Source organism: Anarhichas minor, unplaced genomic scaffold, assembly GCF_050575085.1.
Source record: "Anarhichas minor isolate MPS153535 unplaced genomic scaffold, ASM5057508v1 ptg000040l, whole genome shotgun sequence".
NCBI classification, from domain to species: Eukaryota; Metazoa; Chordata; class Actinopteri; order Perciformes; family Anarhichadidae; genus Anarhichas; species Anarhichas minor.
This window is the reverse complement of record NW_027466486.1, coordinates 3,124,483-3,149,806: the sequence shown is the minus strand read 5'-3', so window position 1 is coordinate 3,149,806 and position 25,324 is coordinate 3,124,483. Positions and strand designations below refer to the sequence as shown.

The window sequence follows — 25,324 nt, the reverse complement described above, 5'->3', positions numbered from 1 at the left end:
GTGTTTTCATGGTCTGCTACTTTATACTTCTGCACCACGACATATTGTGCTTTCTACTCCAATCCACCATGTTATAGCGATAGTTACTTTCATATTTAAAAAGAAAAACACGTAATCAAAGTCATAATATCACCAAAAAAAGAGTTTATGCTTGGCTGAGGTTTCACAGTTGATGTATAGATAATACGCCCTTATCTTATGCAGTAGTTCAATGGCACCTAACTGGAGAAATGGTGCCTACAGCTGTTTTTGTTGATGCGCCCAACTTCCTAAAATTTGCATAGCAGTAGTTAATGAAAATGTGCATTCATTTGGTGTTGTTTTCTGCCGATTTGGGGAAATTTGGTTATTTAAATGAATGGTTGAGGCCTGAAGTAGTTAGTTATCGAACATTTCATTTAAAAAAAACAAAGATTAGAAAAAAGCCCAAAAAATGTATGCATATTTTTGCAGGAGAACTTTTTTATTTTTTTATTTTTTATGTCAAAATCATTTAACAACCTCTCAAATTTACTCATGACCCTTTGGAGGGGGCCCGACTCCTAGTTTGGGAAGCACTGGACTGTACATAAAGTGGTTAAAACTAGCTCCACCAGCTTCAACAGTAAAATGCTACTTACACATTGATCACGCATTGTATTAACAACCTATTAATGTGATGTATAATGATAGACCACTCAAAGGCCATTTTCCTACAGAACATGTCCTAGAACAAGACATGGAACCATTTCATGCTGGTGATGCCTAAAGGATAAATATCAAAAAAAAAAAAAAAAGAATCTGAAATGTTTCCTCTAATCTTTGAGCTCAGCGGGTTTTCTCTAGATCGGACATGAATAGACAGATGGACAACAGACACTTCCTCCCCAGCGGGCTTGTATGGGCCAGTGCTAGCTTGAAACATTTATCAGTCTTGTTTTAAAAGCGTTATTTGAAACTACTGACTGCCTCTTTTGGCAGCGTGGTGCAAAAAGAATACAAAAAAAAAGTTGTTTTTAGGGAAAACTGAGGTATATGAATAATAGATGAGCCTTTGCTTGCCGTGTTTGGCCCTCCTGTGCAAAGCGGGCTAATGGCTATCGATGTCTCTAGTTTCCATTAAATTGCCTCATATGAGAGCTCAGTTCAAACGGAGGAAGAGTAGATTCCAGTGAAAAGGAGACAAGGGAATTAAATTATCTCTGAATATAGAAACGCACGCTTGGTCAGCCAATTCTTTGTCCTGACAAGTGTACCAGGTACCAGCGGAATTAGCCTCACGTAAAATTAAGCCCGATCAAGCAAGGCCTCGAAACCTTCCCATGTCTCAATCCTTGTGAGAGGAAAGATGAATGTGTGATACGACTGGAACAGAGCCAGAATTGAACAGATGTGCTCCTTGAAATCATGAGAAACTAGTGATCTGGGCTTTGTCACTGGCACACACACACTTATATATCCCCCTGTATTCCCTTCTCGATCGTATTAATCACTTGGTTATTTCAGCTATTTTCATTGGCTGGCGTACATGTGGGAGAATAATTGGCAAGAATAAATTTGGCCTATATGATGTTGGTTTTGGCAACAACCAAAAAGAAAAGCCAGGAAATACAGATGGCGACCCCTCTCCATTCTTTTCCTCTCTTCATCTCTTCTTCTGTTGATTTCACGCTCTCACAGGCTCACTATAGGCTGATCTATTCTCCTCTCTCCCCTGTACTATTATCTCCTCGTATTCAACTAACAGGCATGATTTAGGAATTATGGAATTAGGGCAGCGCTCCCATCTCTATTAATGAGGAACGGCATGATGAAAGAGCTTGATCCTGAACGTGCCATCTGTAGTCACTATTACACATTCACTTATTCTATCTCTCCTCTCACTACTTTCTATTCTTTCTCTTCCTTTCATCTTCTCCCTCTCTCACACACACATCCTATGTCAAACACACTCACATTATACCTTAGATGTAATTACAGAGGAAATACTTAGCTCTTCAAGCGCTGTTGGATGTGGCGTTAAATGGTGAAATCACACAGCAGGAAAGTTAACTATGGACCACACACCCATGCATAGTCACACAGTCACAGGAGTCCAGATGGACCATGTGTTATTGCTGAATAATGAATGCTATGTAGACTCTATAAAAGATACATGGGCAGAGAGAGCTGGGCACCATTCATGCACCGTGGGCAGTTCAGTGAGGGCAGTTCCGGAGCGTCCCTTGTGCAAATTTTGGGTTGTTACAAAATGTTCAGCATGTAGGTTTTTGGCATGCATTCTGCTATATGTGACCCAAGAAGGAAACATATTTAGCTGCAGTTAGAGAGGGGGAAAAAACACTTGCCTTTTAGACATCGTCAGTTGATATGTTGGGCTGGCAGTCTGCCCAGTGTCTTTGCAGTCACCTTGAACAGGCTTTTGTGGTTTAAACCATAAAACTTGGGAATTACACAGCAGATTCAATGCTAGAGGCTCAGATTTCAGAGCATCTCTCAGAAACACGATGAAAAAGATTCAGCACTCTTGTGTTCATGTAAAATTCCGAGGTGTGTGTGGGGGGGGGGGGGGGGGGGAGGTCTGGGTGAAGGGTAAATGCTGCACTCATGTGGGGAAAATGAGCAGCGCCTCTTTTTCTCTGGAGTCCTATGACAGGACATCCGCCACCATCATGTGCTGCGTTCAAATGCCCCCAGAAAGCCCCCTTCCCCCTGAGAATTACAGTTTGAAATAAAACTGCTCGAACAGCAGTGAAATATTTCCCTTTATACGCCTCTAAATTTATTTGACAGCAATATAAACTAGTTATTTTGTGGATTACGATTGTAAAAACAAAAAAAAGCTTTTAAAACAGGAAAGAAAAACAGGAATCTCGATATTTCCGACAGCACTTAAAAGCACCACCCGACACACTTCAGTCAGCCAGACGGTGAAACCACTGAAGGAATCCAAAAGTTACCAAGTTCACATACCGTAAAGAAGGAGGAGTAACGAGCTCGTTTTTTTTAAACAAGGAGGGTTAACTGTAAGTATTAACTCCCAGATAAACTTATCTCTCTCAACATAGTTGTTTGCTTGTGTTTGTGGCGCGAGGTAGTTGACTAGAAAGCGGAACTAGCTAACTAGCTAGTAGCACATCAGCTAGGTTAACGAGTTGGATCCTGTACTGTTTACGATCCTTACGACACTGCTGCAACCTTTCCGACAATGTAAGACAACTTTAATCTGCTTTTAACAGACTATTCGACACTCTTCGACAGAGTTTCAACTCTTTTATTCAGTTTAAAAGTGTTATTTTGGGGGAGTATACAGCCACAACGTTGGTAACTTGGGTGTGGGGCTTTGAAGAAAATATCTATTTCCTTCCTTCGTCACCTGTTGATCAAGTGACCCTCGTTGTATAGTCAGCACTTCACTTTATTCCTCTGCTTTTGAGATAACCAAAGTCAGGTGTGCTGACCTATTTAATTTCCACAACGCAAATGATTAACAACATATCGTATTTTCTCCTACTTCTTAAATTAAAATGGGCGAAAACCTTGTTTTTATTCTCTTTAATCATGCTGTGAAATACATACATGATCATGGTTTAGGGTAAGTCTGTACAGCATGATGTCATCGACCCTCCTTGCTCTTTGTTTTAAGGTCAGCTTAAGTCACCTAGCCCAAAACAATTCAGACTTAACCTAAATAAAACGTGTTGTTATGATTGAGGACACAATGTAGGGTGAATTGTAGAAAATATCGCCTCTTATCTTTCGTTATGAAGAAGGAGGATATCAACATAACATGATGGGGATCAAGAAAAGACGTCAGTGTTTGTGTGTGTGTGCGCTGCAGTCAGAAGTGGAGGAACAGGTTTGGGTAGACTAACAAGAAATGTTTCCCTGTAGCACTTGGGGGGGGTTGGTGCTGTGAAGAAACTGCAACATGAATGGGTATGTCCTTTTAGGCTGTGAATACATGTAGAGTGGTGTCACAGTCTTGTGTTGTTATCGAGTGTGAGGTGTAAAAAAGAAATATAGGGCTTTCGCTTGTGTGATGATGGGCTCAAATACAAAATAGAATATTGTGTGTGGCTTGGGTGTAACCTTCTAATCACTGTCATGAGGATGAATCAATATCCAGCTAATCTCAGGTCTGTTTTCCTGGCACATATAATCGATCTTTTGGCGTTGACACGTTCATCTGCTTGTGTTGTGGCTTGGTCTTTCTAAAGTGTGCGATGTGTGTGTGTGTGAATGAGTCCTCCGTCAGTTGTAAACTTGTAGTATCTTGCCAAGTCCCAATGATCAGTTAGAAAAAGCAGTCAAGCCTGTGTGAACCAAATGCCCTAACTGCCCTCTTTCCAAAAAGAAGAGAAAAATGCAGAGTCAACAACATTAAATCCTCTGCTCTGTCTGCCAAGTAGACTATCTGTGTTCCCTGTCTTTTTTTATCTCAGGATGTTTGGTTTGCTGCAGGTTTGAAAGGGAACTTGAAGTTCAGGGGTTATTTGAGAAAAAAGAAAATGCCACTTGAACTTTAAAGGAAAAGAGGATAAAGCTGTTTCCTGAATGGTATCTTTTGAAAACAAAAAAAAGATGGAGCTTTGTCTTTTATGGCTGTCCTCCTCCTCTTTAAAGTGCAGAGTTTCTGCATCACAGAAAACAAGCTTACGGCTTGGCTTACGAAGATCTTGATCTTGTGTTACCTTGTGCACCAAAGGCTGTCTGAGGCTGCCGTCACACCGCTCATGTCAGTGCACCCTGTGACGCTGGGCGGCATGAAGGTCACTTGATTCACAAAATAAAAGATATTGTTCGGATTTGTGTCTGCTAAAACGTTCTGCGGAGTAGCCTCGCTCATGTTGTGATCAGAACGTATGTCCAAATGGATTACGCAACCCAGTGAAACCACACCTATTACTCATGTTCTGCGGCTTCTGCCTGTCTGTGTAGTTGTACCCATGGGAAACCAGTGTTTACAACATGGAAAGTACTGTGGTGGTGACTCTTTGCTAAGTCTCTCATGTCGTCCTGCCTTCCTCTAACACATGGCGGCCTTTTAATTCTGATCCCCTCCTCTTTTCTATGCTTTGTCTCTACATAAAAATGAACTGAAAGCATCGGAAAATGTTGAATTTCACAAGCGGTGGCCCTTAGTGGCCAACCACGATCACCACTTCCTGCTGCTGGTTTACAATAAGAGCCTCTCAGTGACACTTCCTGACATCATGCCCGCCCTGCTGTGCATATTTTGGAAGCTCATGAAATCAGAATTTTGTCCTACTGATCTCAGTAAGTCACATGAGATCAGTAGTTTAACTGAATTATCTGTTTCTTTTGAAATGAAGCATTATTATTTTTTTTTTTGTGATCCATTAACTGACACGAAGAACGTCGTCAATGAGGAGTTAAACTTTTATTTATGTATTACACCTAACAGCATTGTATTTGTAAACCTTCTACCGCGCTTTCAGCCCATTGCATAGGTGTCGTGTTTGCACTGTTGGACAATAATTTATTGTGGTTGCATTAATACTTTTTTTTTTTTATTATAAATTATCCCCAAATCTTATTGTGCAAATTATATGATTATTATTACGGCATGAGGAACCTGCAGATACAATCATCCGTCTATATTGCTCCTTGTTTAGGCCATAAACGCTAATATTGTCATTTTAGCCCTTTAAAGACCACTTATTTGAAAAGGCCTACACTTTTGACACTGCATATAAAAGAGTAACATGCTTTTTTTTACACAGGTTTGGTTTATTAATTCAACTTTTATCATTTCATCACACTGTTATTTTTATGACTTTAAGTCAAGTATTGGTTTTGTGGTCACCTTTTGGTTGGTTTTACATACTTTTAATTCTGATTTCACAGCCTCCTCATCTCTGTTCTCTTATTGTGATCAACCATCCTGCTACTAGCCACACTGCAGCTCAACTTTACGCCAACAAGGAGCTGCTGTAGGCTCACAAGAAACGGAGTTTTGCTTCATAATTGAAAACGTTGTTTGTTTCCTTTTACCAGCAGGCCGTCTGTATGTGTTCAGACTCCCGACACTCCTCCGGGGGCATTAAAAGAGCCCGCTTTGTTTAGGTTTTGCATCTTCTTCCCTTTCCATGTGACATGAACACATTGATGTCCTCATGCAGTAGATGTTTGGTCCTTAAATGTGTTTTCTATATTTATGATTTCACTCTGAAAATATATTCCACAGCAGTGAGCACTAAGTAGTTCTTGGCATAATAATGTGCTGCAGCATTAAGTATTCAAACACTGACCCCCGATGTACATTATATGAATTAGAAAGATCCAGAAAAAGTCTTAATTCAGCAGAAGTCTTGGTCACATTTTAAATAACCAAACTTGTAGGATAATTAATTGTATTTGGAATCAATATGATGCTTTATTCCCTCTCACTTCAGTCCCTGGTCTGGAGAGTATTTTGCGTTGTCTTTCATACTAGCCTGCAGTAAAGTAAGGTCTCAGATCTGTTTTAGTCACAGAGCTTCACGATAATTGATGCCCTCTGATGTGACCGAATTTATTTTAAATTTGATTTTCTTCCAGGCCGCAGAATATCGAGCTCGGCGCCAAAGGGGGAACCTCCAAACAGGACAGCAGCAACATGGATGACATGACTGTGGAGCAGATCGCCATTAAGGCCAACCAAGTGACTGACGAGGTACTGAGTCACACACACACACACACACACACACACAGCTCTTCCTCTCATTGTGTTTTTCTTTGTTTGAATATGAAACTTCCTTAAAGTAATATTCTGTCCAAAATTTGACAACCTTTGACTGACACCGTTCAACTATGTGACACTGAAAAAGAAGATTTAGGTTCATTATCACTTTCATTCAAGCAACAAACAAAACAAATACACGTATACTAATTATCCCCAAAACTGCAGTTGTTCAAAATTATATGAATGTAAACAAATGCTGCTGGAGCTGAGAATGCAAAGTCTTAAAGCAATACTTTGACATTTTGCTTTCTTGTGAATAGTTGGATGGGCGATTCAATTGCACTCATGTCTTTAGGCCAAATAAGATTATCTTAGCTTAGCATAAAAACTGGAAACTGGGGGAAACAGCTAGCCTGACTCTGTCTAAAGGTCTATGGTCTGTCTCAAAAATCCACCTATCGGCATCTCCTAAAGCTCACTAATTAACACACAGACGTGAGTATGAACTTCTCGTTTGATGTCGAAAGCATGTTCAGTTTCTTCGTGTAATTTGTGTATTCGTATTATTTAAATATTAACCATAGTTGAAAATCATCAGGATTTACCATTATTTTTGGTGAAATAACCATATTGAAGACTGCACGTTTTGGTTCAGCGAGAAAAGCATCAATAGGACGAAACAATAACATACACACGTACTGCTGGGCTTAAATATACAGTAGCACTGAAAGAGCAGAGGGGGGGGTAATTAGATTCATTGTGTTCACAGTTGATTATTAAGCTAAGCATTAATAGGACGCGTGTGAGGCTTTATGCCTGATTTAGCCGGATGGCTCCCTTTCCCCTCTGTGGCTTTGAGAGTTTGAATGTTGTCAGCTATATCTAAGCGTTTTTATTATCAAGGAGGTGATTGGTTCATCAGCACTCTGGGGCACGATATGATCAGCCATCTGATTCAAATGAACCTACTCTAGCTGGGCTTGTAGCTGTGCACCTCAACTTCCTGTATTGTTGACTGTACCCGTCTCTGTGTGTTTTCTTCTTCTTCTTTCTTGACTTTTTTCTCCATTTGTGCTTTCTGACTTAACTTGCGGTTTTCTCTTTCTCTGTTTCCTCCTTTTTACTGCTGCCTGGTTGACTAAGCAGCTCGTAGAAGGGACGGAGCGTGGGAGGGTCCTTCTGCTAATGCTTCCTCACACTTTGGCTTTGGGTAACCGCTCGTACCCGAAACACTCAGAGCATGGCTGTCAATGTATCAGGGCAACGCTGGAATTTGTTATGATAAGGTTTAGGAAGTCTACACACACAAGCTGTTTACCATGTCCAGTCGTTAAAATGGCTTCTACGCCCGTCAACATTGTGGCAAAGTTATTAAAATGTTTGTGTGCTACTTCCTCATCATCCTGGTACATTGCAGCCAATTAGTACCTGTAGTGCATTTTTTATGTTTTGTTTTTTTGTGGATGAATAAGACTTGAATTGTGTGTTTTTATTATTTTATTTTTTCAAACCTTACATGTAGCTTTGCTGGAGCCTTGCACATACCTCGCCTAACTGTACTTCCATTTAAGCCATCCCAAAACGAATGATAAAAATACCACGCCACTGTCTGTATCTCAAAGATCTGTCGCAGCACCCCAATCTGGAAAATCTGGCTACGGCAGCGATTTCGGGCTTAATTAGGCAAGTTCAAGGATTTTTAGGAGGCACAACGTAATGTTTATCCACCCAAGTGATGTTCTGGCTAAGCCAACAGGAAACATGGCTGAGCTCAACGCGTCCCTCGCGCCAATTCCATGTTTGTCTGTTTCTCAACTCGCTGATTAATGTATTCAGAGCAAACATAACTGGGAGAGGATGAGGCATCGGCTCCCCGCTCTCTCCTGTTAACAGTTAATTAGGGATGGTAACAATGGAGTCATGCCCTGAGTCACTTCCGTGCTTTCCTCCTTTTGGATGCTCTGCTCTCTGTACAGCTCTCGCTATTAATAGAGACACAAAGGCCTGACTCACCTGAACTGACTGCATTCCAGTTCGTCGTCAACTTTTTTGTCTCTGTGTGTGTGTGTGTGCGCATGTGTGTTTTTGTCTGTCTTACTGTAGATTCTTAACTTTTGTGCCAGCCGTACTCGTGTACAGTTAGAGTTTAGACCCATGAACACTGTAGCTGTGTCCCAAATCCATACAACAGATTCAAAGGAGATGTGTGGCGTGTTCACACGGGAGAAATGGCAAAATGAAGTGTACTAAACGCTGAGTTTTGAGTGTGATGCGTGCGTGTGTGTGTGTGTGTGTGTGTGTGTGTTGCATAAACGATAATCATGGCTGAAATCTAGTATTCTGTTATTAATGCAGTTTTGGAATAAGACTCCACTCGTTCTTTTGTGAAAAACTAGTCGATGCTGTTTTGCGTCGTAGGTGTAATACACGTTATGTCCACGAACAGACTGTATGATGAGTTTCCTCCACCTGAAATCTACCTGATTGTCTTTATTAATTTTACTCGCCTCCTTTTTATTCACTAACACCTGCTGTTTTTTCCTTCACAGTCACTGGAAAGCACACGCAGGATGCTGCAGATGGCAGAGGAGGTGAGACTCTGACAGTTTGTATTGACACAAAAGCATCTTATTTACCAGGTTCATGTTTGTCTATTACTGCCCATACCTGGATGAGGATTAGGAACGTTTTATTAATAGCATAGTCTTTTAATGCTCTAAATTGAAACGTTAATGTTCTCCTTTTTACAAGGAAGTATTAGTTAATACTGTTAATAATTAAATGTTCATAATTTAAGGTTCTAGTATTTCGAGGAGTCATTTTCACAAGTCATAGTATCATATGGAAAGTTTGTGTTTATTATACTAGCCTGTCTGTTTTCTCAACAAAGCCAATATCCTACTAAATTCCTAAATGTATCAAAGCCTGATGTTTTTCATCCTTTATGAAGCATACATCTGTCTGTAATCTTTCCGTTGGTTCTGAATCTTTGCTACTCTTGTGTTTTGCAGAGCAAACAGACCGGCACCAACACCCTGGTGATGCTGGACGAGCAAGGAGGTGAGGAGACGTACAAAAACAACACTGCTAGCAGTTTTGATGCAGATGTTTGTGTTGCTCTTTGTCTGTGGCAAAGAGTGAATGTTAATGGTTCAGTGCAAAAAGTCACCCATAGTCACCCATTTTTGGGATGTTCGTCATGCTATCGCACTTATTTTGCAAGTTTTTGTATCGGCTAAAATCAACCAGATGTCTTTGTGCCACAATACAAATTGCATTATTCCAATAATATTTGGATTAAGACGTATCCGTGTTTTAGTGTGCTTCAGCATTAGCCTGAATGATCATGGAACTAATTTGTTATTTCTGTAACGTGCATCCCGAAATATTGTTGTAGTAAACCAGTGTTCGGTAACTATTTGTCCCATTTTTATTTTCTTGTGTTGTTTATTGGCTGTAACTTTAATGCCTTCCCTGTTTTATGATTGTTCATTTGTAATTATTTGATGTTTTACCTGCATTGTTATTTTTTGTTATGTTTTTGTTGCTGCAACGACCCAGTTATTGACCCAGTTTAGGATTCCTCACAGTGATCATTGAAGGTGCGATGTGTAATGGCTGGCCACAAGCTCCAAACAGATTGGGGGCAGTTTTTCCTCCACCTCCCAAAAAAAACCTCCAAATAGAACTGCTATGGTGTAATGTTTACGAGTGGTGTTGGCTTAAAGCTTGCTCCGCTCAGGTTTAGCAGGAACCATAGTAGCAAGAAGACCCGGTGGGTGGAGGAGGTTCGTTGATTTCAGCTACACACCTGTCAAGTTTCATGACTCCAAGCCAACAACTCCTGGTGTATAAAATGATGAAATGTTCCTAGATATAGAGAAGAAGAATCTCAATTTGTGTGCGTGTGTGTGTGTTTCAGAGCAGCTGAGGCGTGTGGACGAGGGCATGGACCAGATCAACCAGGACATGAGACAGGCTGAGAAAAACCTGACTGACCTCTCCAAGTGCTGTGGCCTCTGTGTCTGCCCCTGTGACAGGTACACTGTGAACCACCGAAGCCTCCACATCACTGCTGTGTGTCGTCATGCGTTCCTCTACTCTGTGTGTGCTGTGCGTGTTTGATAATGTGCAACAGGTATGTGGCTGGTTTGTGAAGGAAATTCACAGTGATGAATAATACCAGTATAAGGAAGGGTTATTAAACAGGTTTGTGTGCATTTGCATATTTTACTTTGATATATTTTATGTTATGTAAAGTGGGAGGGGCTATTCCCGTTGATGTTCTCCATAGACTGTTAGATGACTGACAGTTGGAGCACTTCTACGACTTGGTTAGGCATGAAACTCTTCTGGTTGAATCATCGGAACAATAGTTCACCAACTGTGATACAAATTATCTGATTCTTAGACCAAAAAATATAGTCAAAGCATCGTGTTGTTGGTTTGAAATTCTCTTAAAAACGCCCTTAACAGCTGTTGAAAGTTAAAGACTTATGGTGCTGATACAAACTAAATATGTAATCAGCAGCTTGAGTTAATTCACTTTTGGATTCTGGGTCAATTTTTTGAATGAATTCAGCAACTATGATGCGGTGGTTTTGAATTCTCTACCGCTTCAATTTCCACCAGGCCAAACTGAAATTGGTGGCTTTTCCATAAACTTAAAGGATTGTTCCAATACCCAGGAGTCCTGTGTGTCTATGTTAAGTAACGTTGATGATATCATTAATAGAAAACATTGAAATGGGAGTACACGGCTGTGCAAACAGTTCACCACTTCACCAGGTTATCATCGTGGGATGTAACGCTTCCATGACTGATCGGCGTGTGTGTGATTTCACATCAACACACACTGAGTAGGACGAGGAGAGAGTGAAATACACATCTTCTTGTCAAATGTGAATCTTATGGTGAAAAGATTGTTAAACAATTTGTAGCATTCCCAACTGCTTATGGATGAGTAGGGAACGTGACGGTTCTTAACAAGACTGGTGCTGCTCACTGCAGAGCGTACTTTACCTTCTCCATCAAACCAAACTGGTCTGCAGTGTGTGTGTGCATAGTAAGATCATATCTGGTTCTAAACATGGAAAACAAATCTCCCCAAAATGCTTTCCCTTTGGAGAAGAGGATTCTTTGATGAGTACCGTAAGATAAGGTAGGGGATCTTTTGAATTTGCTGTGTCTGTAGTTATAGCCGACTCGTAGCCTTATTAACCTTTTTGTGGATGCTTTTTATTTTGTGGATTTCCTGGTTTGTGTTGACTTTCCGCTTTTCCTCCAGGGTGTCGTCGATCGAGCACGACTCAAAATACAAGCGTACCTGGGGTCTGAGAGGAGCCGACGGAGAAACCGACTCGAACGGCTCAAAAATAGTCTCGAGGCAGCCCTCGGGTGTTCGCAACGGCCAGGCCGGCCAGATGAACGCCTCGGCGCCCTCCGGCCCCTACATCAAGAGGTACGAGAACCTTATCGGAAGCATGTTTTTAATTTATATGTTGCATGTAGTTTTCAATTGACGTAGTGAGACGCATCTGACGGAGCCTTGCGTAACATCTACAGGATAACCAACGATGCTCGTGAGGATGAGATGGAGGAGAATCTGGATGCAGTGGGCAGCATCATTGGCAACCTGAAAACGATGGCTCAGGACATGGGCACCGAGATAGACCAGCAGAACAAACACATTGACAGCATCGGCGATAAGGTAGCGGTCTGATGTTATTGACGTTGCAATCGTTTCGGCCTGTTAATGCGCATTTTTACTTTCAATAAATATATAATAATAAACAAAATTATATGTGAGGAATAGGTTGGTTTCATATATGAATAGTTATTTACAGACTGTTGTGACAAAATGCACTAGAACCCAAATTCTGACATGGAATGGATGTTCCATTGTTTGAATCCATTTAATGAAGCATTTGCAAAGCTAATTTAATCTTTCGTTGGCATCCATCTTTACTAGGCAGCAGTCTTCTTACCCGCTCAAAAAAAAAAAAAACTGTGCATTAGCACTAGAGTTCATGAACTCCACAGGGAACTTTAAATGCGTTTTTCTTCTGCATTTGAAGTCGGTGAATTGCGAGGTGAAGAGTCCATGCGATGCATATTCACCCTTTTTAATTGATTCCTTTTCTTTCTTTCAGGCGGAAATGAACAGGGTTCGTATCGAAGAAGCCAACCAGAGAGCCAACAAGCTCATCAAGTAGACAACGAACCCTTCTTCTGCCAGTTCTATCCATCAACCTTGAGCCTCTGTTGCACCACCTACATACACACACACACACACACACACACACACACACACACACACACACACTCTGCATACTTGTGCACATGCATCTTTGACATAAAAAAGAAATTCAGTCAGGAAGAATCTCTTTGCCAGCACCGTGCTCGCCTTATACTGCACTAAGATGTAAATATAATACGCAAACATTCTATATTTTACAAATTGGCCGCCATCTTTGACACACGCATTCATAGTCATGCTGGACTTTGAGAAGCAGGAAGGGCATCAGCACCTGCACCAAAGAGGAAGGGACTGACTGCCTGCCTGTCACTGCTGGTCGATACCAAATATGTATAATATCTCAACATTCAGAGGAAGGGAAGTAGCACAGGTCAGCTGCTTGTCTTTCCTATTGTTTCTTTGTTTAGCCTTTCTCTTAAACGTATGAACCGTGTCTCTGTCTGTGCGAGGTCATGGATACATGCCTAGCTGACCTTTAGTTCGCATTAATTAACGTATCCCTTTCTGTCGGTCCCATCTTGATACAGCTACATCGAGTTTAATCATAAAACATTGACTTTGAAACAAATGCATCTTATTCAAATCCTTATTGATTCAGCGTGTAATTAGGTTTATTGTACCATGTGTGTTTTGAGATGATGTGCTTATTTAATAATTCTTTATCAAGCAGAAATGACTTGTGAATAAAGTTGTTCAACACTTTGTTCTCATGTCATTTATGCCGTTTCAGATGTAAAAGCTATTTCATAAGATAAGAAATGTTGTGCTTTGGAGTGAGTCACTGCAAATCCTTTAATGCTACAATTCAAAGCACATAACCCCTGAATGAGAGCAATTCAATATTATTTAAGAAGATGTTCTGACTGAGAAGTCTAGGTTGTAGTAACTACTGCAAGAAAATGGTGCTGAACTGGTGTTAGAGATTTAATATATACTAGTAATCACGTGTCCTTCAAATGTGAAGGAGGGTCAGTCGGCACCATGAGGAACATGATCATCATTAATTAAGCATCGAGTATATTTCATAACGCGGGATATCTGAAACATAATGGTAGATTTCTCATAAATGGATCAATTCCTGTACTTCATACTTAGTGTCTCTTGTGATTTATCAGCCCGTGTTGACGAAACATATTGTAGCTGTTTATATTAATTGCCCATAGTCATTCTTTTAATCTAAATTCATTCTTCTGTCTTCGTCATCTCCGGGTTAATAGAGATTTATGGCACCCAGGAGGAGATTTAACAGCCTACGCAGGGTTCCTAGTAAGTCTGGTAATATGCGGAAAATTGAATTTCCTCAAGTTTGATAATTGCAGTCTTTAAAAGTATGAAAACAAATGTTCAGTTGTGAAACACATTGTTTAATCCGCTATCGTTTCTCATGCGCACTAGGTCGTTGTCATTATGGCATATGCGGTAGTTTTGTCATAATGAAAATAACTTAAAAGGTTACAAATTTAAGAAATGAGTCTGGAAAAAAATATAATTTAGAAATGTGAGAATGTGCAGGAACCCTGTCGATGCCTCCCAGATGATCCATGGTTGTGTTGTAACAGCCGTTTGTATCGCAAACTGCTGTGAAATCTGGCTACAAGAGGAGCAGAGCTGCAGTAAAATGATAATATCTAGTGATGGAAAGCATCATTTGTTTTTGCCGAAGCCGTAGCCAGGTGGAGAAATGACTGCTGGCAGCGAGATGCTACAGTATACGCGTAAATGAATGTCAGAGGCAAATGTTGACGCGGAATATGTCCTGACGGCCTCTGTTTAGGCCTCACTGTGCAAATTTGGCTTATAATAAAGTAATACAGAATGCTGGAAATATCTCTTGTATGCTTCTTCTGGCTTATTTGTTTTGAAGAAAAGTGATGATTTGTATGCTCCGCTGCAGTCGTGCACCTATTGAGTTTGTAAAGATTGAAATTATGTTATTCAGGGCTTTGTATTGCTGCAAGTGATCATCCTCCGCCTGTTACTTGTCAGCTGAGATGTAATTAGTCGAGCCCGAGGCCGACTCGCTGTCTTCAGGCCGTTTATTCATTGTTTCACAAACAGCCACTGGAATGTAAATCCAACCTTTTTGTCGATTTTCACAATGTTCATATGCAGCTCGTATCATCTGAAATTAGCTCGGTTAGCAGTTGACTGTTTAACAAAGTGCCTGTTGTTTAACACCTGCCTCTGTTAAGTTGTTTTTATTCAATAAATCTATTCTGAAATGAACGTTCTTGGACATTTTCAATGCATTAACAATTAGAATGAAATCGGTATTCATTAAACATCTGCAAAGGTACAACTGTGGACATGAGTTTGACATTAAGGAAAGGGATTCAAATGACAATAAATAAACCCAAACTGTATAGATTCAGAAGTTTATTTTAAAGTTTATTCTCTCAAAATGTATTTGATATTTCATCATATAACATCATTCTTTTGGATATTTTACATAGCTAGAGTACAAAAGGCAGATTAAAAACCACTGAACAGAAAAAGCAGGAAGGAGTGGAGGAATAAACAAAGTGGAGGTGACAGAGTAGGAAGTGTTGGAATCTGACTTCCTGTAGATAGTGACCAATAAAAACAGGACTGAATAAAGGTTTCCCCAAACCATTTAAATGTGCTTTTATAACAGATGTGATTACTGGTACTGGAAGCTGAAAAACATCTGTATTTGTTAAGATGGCCACAAGAAGGTTATAGATGTAACATTATTTTTCCTTTTCTATATGTAAATAATCTAGACAGAGATCATGATGCTACCATATTTCCTCTTGAGCTGAACAGTCTCCATCTTTCTACGCCTAACTTCCATCATTCCTATGAGGTCACTTGAGTTGGATCGTGGTTCGGGGACGGAGCCCACAGTACAAGGCAAGACGGCAGTGGGTGAGTGAATGTGACAAGTTAACGTCGATAAATGCAGTTCCACGTACTCTATACTCCCCGTGTATCGACTCAACTGTCTTATTCTATAATGGCTTTATTGTGGAAAAGTACCAGATTCTCACTTCCTCCTTTACATTCATATTAAAGACACATTCCCTCAGCTCCATACTGCTACTGAATGATCCTCGCCTTAGATGAAGAGCGTGCCTGGTCCTGCTGTGTGGTGTGATTCAGCCGACCCACGGATTGTCCTTGACTTTGGCCGTTTACGTAAATCTGGTTGAATAATGGTCCAGGCTGGTTTTCTGCTTTTACAAGAACGCCTGGTTTAATTTCTAGTTGGCTCTAATTTAACACTCTGCTTTTGTGGCACATAAAATGTAGTTTGTGATATCCAAGGGGTGTTTCATAAAGCAAGATTACCAGTTAAATAAAGCAATTCTCACCTAGGGGACCATGGAAACGTTACCTTCCAGACTAGCCTGGTGTTTGTCAGCTTAGTTTAGCTTCACCTCAGGCTGAACCCAGTGTTTTGTACGCTAGTACTTGTTAAATTTAACACATTTTGCTCTTTTTGCATACTTAAAATTTGAACTCTTATATTCTTCAGTCACAATTCCAGCTAACACGTGTTCATTTAAATGCACTGCAACTAGTATGAAGGCTAAAAAACAACTTTGACCCATGACTGTACTCGTGGTTTGCAGCTTCTTCACCATCTGTTTCCTCTTTAAATGTCACTTAAATAACTTTTGAGGCCGGCAGCCAATCTGACGGTCGTTCACCAGATGGAGGCTGTTATTTAACTCGTCCAAACCAAGTAGCATTATCCAACTATTGCCATAAGTAACCTGGCTGGAGTCTTATTGCGTGCATCTTTATACGTCAACTTTCCTCTTTACGTTAATGTGTTGCACTTATTATACAAAGAAAGTTCACATTACTGTCCGAGTCCGGCAGTGGTTTTGTTAATTTTTTAAATAATATTTTACTCTCCATATTATGTAGAATATGTGGCGCTCTGTGGCAGCAAACATCGCAGTTTCCTCATTATGAAAGAATGTCGTCAGTGCTTCGTGTCTCGGGTCTGTGTTTCAAAGTAAAACACACTTGACTTTAGGAAACCGATTAATCCTGGTCCAGTTCATTTCAAGTCAGGCTTTCCACAATAAGAGCTGTTTTTATTAAGAAACACCCCTCAGATATCTGCTAACACAATACAAGTTCTAATGCGTGTCCCTACAAGCCAAAGTTGAAGACAAATAAGGCGGGTCAAGTGTGGTCTTGACTGAGGGTTCAAGAATATCACAATAGCACCATATCAAACCAACGTAAAACATACTTCATGCAGCTGTAGATATATATACTGTTTGTGTATATATGTTAATGAATAGATATGAAATGTAGGGTTCAATACACAAGTGTTGAATATATTTAAAGTTCACAGAAATAACTACCGCCACAGTTCAGTTGAGAATACGACCGTACTCACAATAATACGATCAATAATCACAAATGGTGTCTCGTGAACGATCATATTTCATCGGTGACCATTTTAAAATCTCAACAGTCGAACCCTTCACAGTGCATAGAGCATTTAGTTTGCATGCCTGCAATTACACTTGTGTGTGTGTGTGTGTGTGTGTGCGCGCACTGTACTACGGTTTAGCTCTTCACCAAGTCTTTACTCCGCATTTACAAAGCTTTTTAAAGTCTGTTAAACTCACTCTGGTTCTGTAAGTAGCATTGAGCGCTCCAAATTCAACCAGCACAGTATTACAGTTCACAACCATTGTATAAGGCAGATTAATAAAAGTACTCCTTCGTACTCTTGTGTCACCCCGTGTTCATTACAGGCCTTCATATTGTACATGGCTATATCAGAGCATGCCATACGAAAGCAAATAAAACGCAGCTAAAGAAAAAGTTTTACAAACATTCTTTGGTTGAGTGTGAAAGGAGCATTCCTGTGCTTTTAATTGAATTGCTTTGAATTTGGCATTTGTTAAAAACAACACAAAGAAGAAGAAAAAGTGGACCGTTGCAATGAAACACTGGCTTAAATACAGGCAAACGAGTGATGGCTTCAGCCTAAACTACAATAAATGTATGTTTACTCTTGCAAAATAATATAAAAAATCTAGTGATTAAAAAGCTGTCTTTGACTGATTGTACACCAATACTACGTTCTCTTTCCAGGTTGCCAAGGCAACCCCCTCCCCCTCCCCTTTTGATGGCCTTTCCATCTCTTTTTACTTCTTTTTGGCAAAGCCAAACTTCTTTTCCTTGTCTTTCTTGGCAGAACTGGGCTCCGGGAGTGCAGTTGAGGAGGAGGGAGGAGGTGGAGGAGGCAGGCTGTGGGCTTTGGACCCTGAGGGCCCCGACGCCTCCTCCACTGCCAGGGGCTGAACGGCCTTCTCCATGGCCTGGCTCCAACGCTGGAGCTCCTCCTGAAATTAAAACACACACACACACCACGGAGGCTTACAAAGGGAAGTCCACCTCCAGAGGGGCAGTGTGTGTTTTTGGCTCTTGCTCTATTTGAGTGAATTATAAAGTGTGATGTGGTTCAAACATTTAGCAATGAAACTTTAAATAAGGTGTTTGTGAGGCTGAATGAGAGGAGTACTGATGATAACGACCTCATCGTGAATCATCTCATCTTAAACGTAATGCTCCCCGTAGGGTAGTCTCACTAACTGATGGAGAAACAGAGGAACCTCATTAATGTCAGCTACTTACATACATAATCCGTTCCAAATGACTGAGACATAATGTAGCCATGTCAATCTGAAACAGCTTTTAAAATATAATATTCATATGTATGTACTGCAACACCCTGTGACTGCTGCTTTACAGTACATAAGGTCAAAGATTATATAAATACAAAGTCCAGAACATTCAGTCTCGTGTGATTTGTGGAAAGCTTTTTTTGTTTATCTCTCGATGGTAGGAAGCTCACCTCGTCTTTACACTGGAACACATATTCACTGCCGTCTCCAAGACTGAGAGAGGGAAAGGAAAGTGAAGTTAGGACTTATTGTGCGGAGGAGTGCACACAGAAAAAAGAGTAACAAAGGCTAAACTGTTTTCCACAAAACAACAAAGCTCTAACTCTTTTTCGTGACATGTAAACACTGGCAGCAGGTCTCTCTTCTAGCAACTATTAGCAAAGTGAGGCAATTAGTGCCGCTGAAGACAGAAGTGGGCGAGCTCAGCTCAGCCTGTAGACTGGAAACAGGGAAATGGCTATTCTGGCTCTGACCAAAGGTAAGAAATATCATTAATAAATGCTATATCTCATCTGTATATAAAAACCATAAAATACCAGGTTGTGGTTTTACAGAGGGTTATTTGTAGGACTATTTCTTGGCCCATAATCCCCCATAAAACCACACTTGATCTTCTCATCTTATTCTTGGCAAGAAAGTGAATAAGCATATTTCCCGAAATGTTGAACTATTCCTTTAATTAGCGAGACAACTGTGAAAACCCTGAAGCTGGATCAGAATTCTCACCGTAGTTTGGAGACGTGCTTCTTTTTCTTGTAGTTGGTGAGGATCTCCCAGGTGGCGTTACTGAGGGACAAAGGGTCCTCGCCGTGATACGTCACCCCGCGGCCAAAGCTCTTGGCATCCTTGAAAGCCGACAGCTGACCGGGCTTCAGCACACAGTACAAGTTGTTCCAGGACCTGAGAGGAAGAGGAAGGGTAAGAAACGAAGGGCCTTCATATTGATCGCTTCAGGAGGCTAATTTCCGGCGATAATGAAAAAAATAAATCTAATTGAATTCCAATTAAGAGAGCCACAACAACATCACCACTCCATTAAGACTTAATTCAGTTAATTAGTAATGAGTTGGATTAGTAATGAGCTCACTGCTCTGTAACAACTGTAAATAGCTGGACCCAGCCAGAGCCTCTGTAAGACAGCAGTCGGGTTCAACAAAACATTTTGGGTAGCTTGGGCATCAACACATTTACATGAGTAGCTGGAATTTTTATATTAAAACACAGATGCATAATCATATTGAAATCAGGTGGCTAAAAAGAAGGCAACACATCATAATCTACACTTTGTGAAGTGAAGGAGTTTTTTAAAACTTTTTTCACTTTGCCAGCTGTGAATGTACAGTATATACATATATGTATGCCTACGTTTTTCATTAGCTCCTTGTTGAACTGTGCGTGTCTGTGTTTTACTTCAAGTTCTCTAGTGTACAGTTGAGCGTATGTTAAATATAACTTAAGTTTGTGCTGCTATATTGTGAGTTATTTTTAAAACTTAAAGCTGGCGAACATGTAGCTCGTGCAAAAATCTTTTATTTTCCTTTACTTCCTGTTTTACTTTTTTTTTTTCTTCCCACACCTGCCATCTAAAAAGGGACAGTACAACACTATGTGTGTGTGTGTGTGTGTGTGTGTGTGTGTGAGCTTCAGCGTCTTAAACACAAATCACATTATAGATCTTCTTCAGTATAATATTGCTCTACAGTTGTAGATTTCTCGCTGGTTTTTCAACTAACGTTCAAGGCAGCTGTTGGTTTCCTGTCATTTCTTTACAATGTGAACATGAGTGAGAAAACTCTTGAAACTTGCTTGCGTTGTTAAATCCATCACAAAGAAAATGACCTCTACATTTATTTTTGTTTGTTTTTTGCTATGCGATTTTGCTCTTTAGACGCATATTGATTTGAGTGTAATATGTGACGTAATTTGAATAATAATCAAAAAGATGAATGCAGACTAGATGTTTACTGTGATGGATAACATATATATGGTAAGTTTTCAAGTGTGCTAATAGATTTTTCTGGATGTCTGGAACGGTCAGTGATGGATGATCTATCATCTACCTATTTGAAGCCTTCTTTCCTGAACCTTCCACATCATGTTTGCGGCCAAGCATGCCCTCCTGCAGCACAGTCTGGGCTCCGAGGGTCTCGGTGGGCATGGTGGCAGCCCTCTCTGGTTCTTTCGGGGCCACCGCTGACTCAGAGGGTTCCATCTCGGGCACTCTCTGCTCCAGCAGATCTGAACTGGCCTCGTTTGCTCCAGAACCAGACTGGAAGAGAGACAGAAATAGAATGAGACAGTAGATCATTGATGAATCAACCTGCACGTTGGATTGGATTGGAGAGCAGAGTGTACCGCTGATGTTTAAATCCATGACTATCTTTAGAAGCGCTTAAAGAGGTTCTCAACAGAGTCAAATGTAGTTTGCTTTAGAGTAAGTAAAGGAGCTCTTTTAAATGCAGGAGTTAGTAAGAAAATAGCATAGAGAGCTTGATTTTCTTTTCTTTAAAAAAAAAAACTTCAGCATGCTTAAACAGAGTTACTTACCAGTGTCTGTTTCTCAGTAGTGCAGAGCTGCGAAGATTCATCTCCAAAACCTGTGTCTTCTCTCCTGGAGGAAAGAGGACAGCATGGGGTCTGCATGAGACACTTTTAAGAGCAGCGGGTGAAGAACAATGTTTATTGTAGAGAGGGAGAGACTGTGTGCCTGGAAGCAAGTTTAAAGGATAAGGTTCTTTGTCTTTGTCTGAACAGTGTATAGTGTGTATATGTATATATATATATATATATATATATATATATATATATATATATATATATATATATATATATATATATATATATATATATATATGTATATATATATATATATGTATATATATGTATATATATATATATATATATATATATATGTATATATATGTATATATATGTATGTCGAAAAATGTGATGGAAAAGTCATAATATAGTATGTCGAAACATTTTATGAAATAGTCAGGGTATAGTATGTCGAAAATTGTTATTTAATAGTCATAGTATATTATGTCCCAAAAAGTTATAAAAAGCCCTAATATAGTCAGTCAAAAATTGTCATAGTAGAGTATGTTGCAAAAATATATAAAACGTCATAGAATATATGTCGCAAAAATCGATAAAAAGCCATAGTATAGAATGTGAAGGATGTCATAGTATAGTATGTTGAAAAAAGTAAGACAAACATAAGAAAAAACGCCATAAGAAAGTCAGTCTAGTATGTAGCAAAAAGTCAGAAAAGCCATAGTATAGCATGAAAAAGCCATAGTTTAGTATGTTGAAAAATTAGATGGAAGAGTTTTTTTTTGTGTGCACCTTTCCTGTGTGGCCCTCAATCATATATGGCTCTGTTCATTGGCACTCAGTGATCAAAACTTTGAGAAACCCTGATGTACATAATAGGTATGCCTGCATGTATGTGGGAGTGTGTGTACCTGCTGTCCTTATCTGAGCGTTGCTCTTCTTCAATTAACTGCTCCATCTCCTGCTGCTGATTCCTCAGCTCCAACAGCTCCAGCTGCAACACAGTAAAACTGCAATCAATAACTGACACGTTACTGCGAGTTGTGGCGTAAGCCTGCAGGTAAGATTTTTTTCTCATTCGACCATAACGTATATATATATTGTTCAGCAGCTATGATGATGTTTTTGTCCAAACCGTAGTGAGGCGCTCCAGTGCAGAGAAGCGCTCCTCCCAAGTGGCGGTGGATTTCTCAAAGGCCTCGTGCCTCTTGAGGAGTTTCTCGACCTCGTCCACCGTGTGGCCCAGGTCTCTACTGGACACGTAGGGCTCCTGAGCGATCAGCCAGGCCTCCGCCACCGAGGCGTCCCGGGAAAACTGACACACCTCCAGCACTTGGAAGCAACAAAGACAATGGGTCATCACGACTAGAACCTTTTTCTTCAGGAATACTTATGCTACAGTAAAATTTATAACATTTTGTTGAAAGTGAGGAAAGTGAGGACATGTTTTGTAAAGGGAAGACATCTTTACAAAGTTAAGACATTTTTGGGAAAGTGAGAAAATTTAAAAAAGGGGGTCATTTAAAAAAAAAGTTTTTAGAAACTGAGGTCATTTTGGAGAACGTTGTTCTACAACGTGGAGAACATTGTAGAAAGTCAGGACATTTTCTGAAATATTACGATCGGCTTTCAATGTGGTTGTCCATCTCGTAAAAAGCAGCACTTTCTCTAGACTTAAATCTGTACAGGCAAAATATAATGGTTTATAAAACAGAATGTTAAACTTGAAAATAAAATTCTAGTTTAGTTGAAGGAATCACCCGATGTTTGAGAAAACACAATTTTTAACAGAAACACGATAATAGACTTTGTTCTTGTCTCAGACTGCAACAAAAGGTGCTTATTGGAGTCAAAAGCCATGCTGCTCTTTCATGTGCAAAGGTCGGTACATTTATGAGCTTCCACATTAGTTAGTCATTTAGCAGTTTAGTATAGATTTGTGAAAGGAATATACATGTAGAGGTTTTGCCTTTAGGTTGGAGGTTAGTGTGGTTTTACTCACAGAGTCTGAGCCAGTCCCATCTGTCGTCCCACTTGAACATCATCTCCTTCCTTTTCTCCATCAGCTGTACCAGCTTCTCTTTGATCTGACACAAGCAGTTATACAGTCGCAGTTACATATCAGCATTATTAAACAACTCAGCCCCAAGACTGGTTATTATCCTCTAAGAATTTGTATTGTGGAGCAATTAACCGCACATTAAATTCAGGCCGGGGTCAATTGCTCATTTAAATTCTTTTGGCTTTTCCATTTCTAATTAGTGTTTTGCTTTATAGTCTCCCCGATGAGTGAAAGATGAGTGGAATTTTTTTCTTTCGTGGCAATCCAATTGGTTCCATTGTGCCAGACAAGAACAATCGCTCCCAGAAAAGTAATTAAATCTAATGAAAGCAGCAATTTGAGGCCCAGCTGAGGATGAAAAGAAGCTGTCTTTGCTACTGAAGCCTTACCTCAGCAGAGTCTCGGTGCTTGCGTGTCAGCAGGGCCTTGCCGAGGTCTACGCAGTCATTGAAATTTGCTCCCCTGGCCTCGATCTCTGAGCGGATCCCCTGGTGGTACTTCTGCAGGAGCTCCACGGATGAGACATCCCTAATGCAGAGTAGGGAAGGATGTAAAGTGATAACAGGCAATGTGTGAAGCTTATCTACCTCTGTTGGTAGGGACTGGAACTGCAACAGTAATGACCAGGACAGTGTCCTTTAGTCAAATAAATAGTGTAGTTGTACTTTATACATTCTACTGGTAAGATAGACCGTTTCATAAAGAGATAATATACTCATGTCTTCAGAAAAAAAGAGAAACCCGCCTTTGTAAATGGCAGAAATCAATGTTGATTTTAAGCTGAAATTGACTGAATGGATATCTAATTAAACGGTGAAGTCCTTGTCCGAGTTGTGCTCACCTGGGTTTTTCCTGCGTCTCTATCTGCTGGATGATGCTCTCCATCCAGGCCATCAGGTCTCGCACCGTTGTGAAAAAGCGGAACTTCTCCGCCGTGTCCACCAGTTGCGCCCTGCGGCCGTCGCAGGCGTCAAGCAGGCCCTTCCAGGCTTCCACCACCTCTCGTTCTTTAACCTGGATGGCGTCCGCTTGTCCCCCTGCATATTGGGCGTGAAGCCGTGAAGCCGTCTCCTGGAACTGTTGAACCTTGTGGAAGGAGATTCAAGAGTCAAATCATTAAAGTCATTTATAAAAACTAAAGTCTACCTCCATTCAACACTGTGTTTTGCATTGTGTTACTTTACATGGATGTTTGACCTCCACTGTGCAGAGGGATGTATGTGCCGACTTTGATACTAGAAGGCTGTTTCTACCTTGATCTGCTGAAGGGGGGTCCAATATGCAAACTACACAAGTGTTAATCAAAGATATTTAAAGGATAGAGCTGACGGAAACAGCAGAGTATAAACAGTGGGTACCGTTTGTTAACAAGAATAAAAAATAATATTGATTACAGAAGCTTTTTTACTGTTATAATCTCATTTATTTTCTTTGTTTGTTTTGTTATTGCTTTTACTGTTTCTGTTCTAACCATGTAAAGTGCCTTTGAGTACCTTATAAAGTGCTTTACAATTATTATTAATTTCTTTTAAATTTATCAATAGGTTTTTCATCCCAAAGCAATGGGATTAAGAGGCTGAAACAAATTTAAAACTCCCCCCACAGGACCACCGTTAATTGCTCCCTACCCTTTGAGAAAACTGTTCACAGTTGCCCAAATATTGCAGCACTCTCTCCTCCCTCTAGAAATGAATCATCAAAGTTTGCCTCTGGGCCGCTGCCTGCTGTGTTCCCGCAGTATAAAAGGGCGGATCCCCTGTGTTGTACCTGTTTGCCTAGAGCGGTGATGTCTCGCTCAAAGGCGGCGTGCATTCTGTGGAAGGACTCGGCTTTGCTGAAGTCCTCTCCCACATCATCGGGCAGCTCATTCTGCTTCTCGTGGATCTGAGCGACGAGCTCCTTCCCATCGTCAAAGTACCTTGAAGAAAAGGGTTCAACCTCTCAGTCTCTTAGGTCTGTGTGTATTATCATCACATGTACAATCCTACTTACTATAATCAATGTAAAGTTGTAATGTTCAAATTGACAGTGCTATTGTAACCAGATGTTTTCTGGTTTGATGCTGTTAGTTCCTCCAGATATCAACATCATTCTCCCTT

General features: G+C 40.3%; 2 protein-coding genes across 4 annotated transcripts in view; one reads left to right on the top strand and one right to left on the bottom strand.

The window, feature by feature from the left end:
• The first annotated feature begins 2,847 nt into the window (after nt 1-2,847).
• Nucleotides 2,848-15,152, top strand: snap23.1 (synaptosome associated protein 23.1). 2 transcript variants are annotated; one of them, XM_076107584.1, is made up of 8 exons: nt 2,848-3,005; nt 6,544-6,658; nt 9,217-9,258; nt 9,679-9,727; nt 10,590-10,707; nt 11,955-12,128; nt 12,233-12,377; nt 12,820-15,152. In XM_076107584.1, exons 2-8 carry the CDS (start codon nt 6,602-6,604, stop codon nt 12,880-12,882), a joined length of 648 nt encoding a protein of 215 aa, XP_075963699.1. In that variant the 5' UTR covers nt 2,848-3,005; nt 6,544-6,601; the 3' UTR covers nt 12,883-15,152. The 2 variants fall into 2 exon arrangements, with proteins under 2 accessions (XP_075963699.1, XP_075963698.1); XM_076107583.1 differs by lacking the exon at nt 2,848-3,005 and adding an exon at nt 3,031-3,189.
• Nucleotides 15,153-15,289: 137 nt separating this feature from the next.
• The window catches only part of sptb (spectrin, beta, erythrocytic), a 42,467-nt gene continuing 32,432 nt past the window's right edge, over nt 15,290-25,324 (bottom strand). For both annotated transcript variants that reach the window (XM_076107581.1, XM_076107582.1), the window contains 11 exons: nt 24,993-25,143; nt 24,067-24,311; nt 23,615-23,753; nt 23,166-23,250; nt 22,299-22,495; nt 22,075-22,157; nt 21,155-21,218; nt 20,668-20,876; nt 19,334-19,507; nt 18,778-18,820; nt 15,290-18,265 (listed from right to left, as the gene is read on the bottom strand). In XM_076107581.1, the coding sequence (XP_075963696.1) occupies nt 18,068-18,265; nt 18,778-18,820; nt 19,334-19,507; nt 20,668-20,876; nt 21,155-21,218; nt 22,075-22,157; nt 22,299-22,495; nt 23,166-23,250; nt 23,615-23,753; nt 24,067-24,311; nt 24,993-25,143 (1,588 nt within the window). In that variant the 3' untranslated portion in view covers nt 15,290-18,067. The remainder of the gene's footprint in view (nt 18,266-18,777; nt 18,821-19,333; nt 19,508-20,667; nt 20,877-21,154; nt 21,219-22,074; nt 22,158-22,298; nt 22,496-23,165; nt 23,251-23,614; nt 23,754-24,066; nt 24,312-24,992; nt 25,144-25,324) is intronic.

Bases quoted from the DNA above. Each gene is read 5' to 3' on its own strand.
- snap23.1 (XM_076107583.1), top strand. The intron at 9,728-10,589 runs GTGAGGAGACGT...TGTGTGTTTCAG, and splicing joins GATGCTGGACGAGCAAGGAG to AGCAGCTGAGGCGTGTGGAC. The intron at 12,129-12,232 runs GTACGAGAACCT...TAACATCTACAG, and splicing joins TCCGGCCCCTACATCAAGAG to GATAACCAACGATGCTCGTG.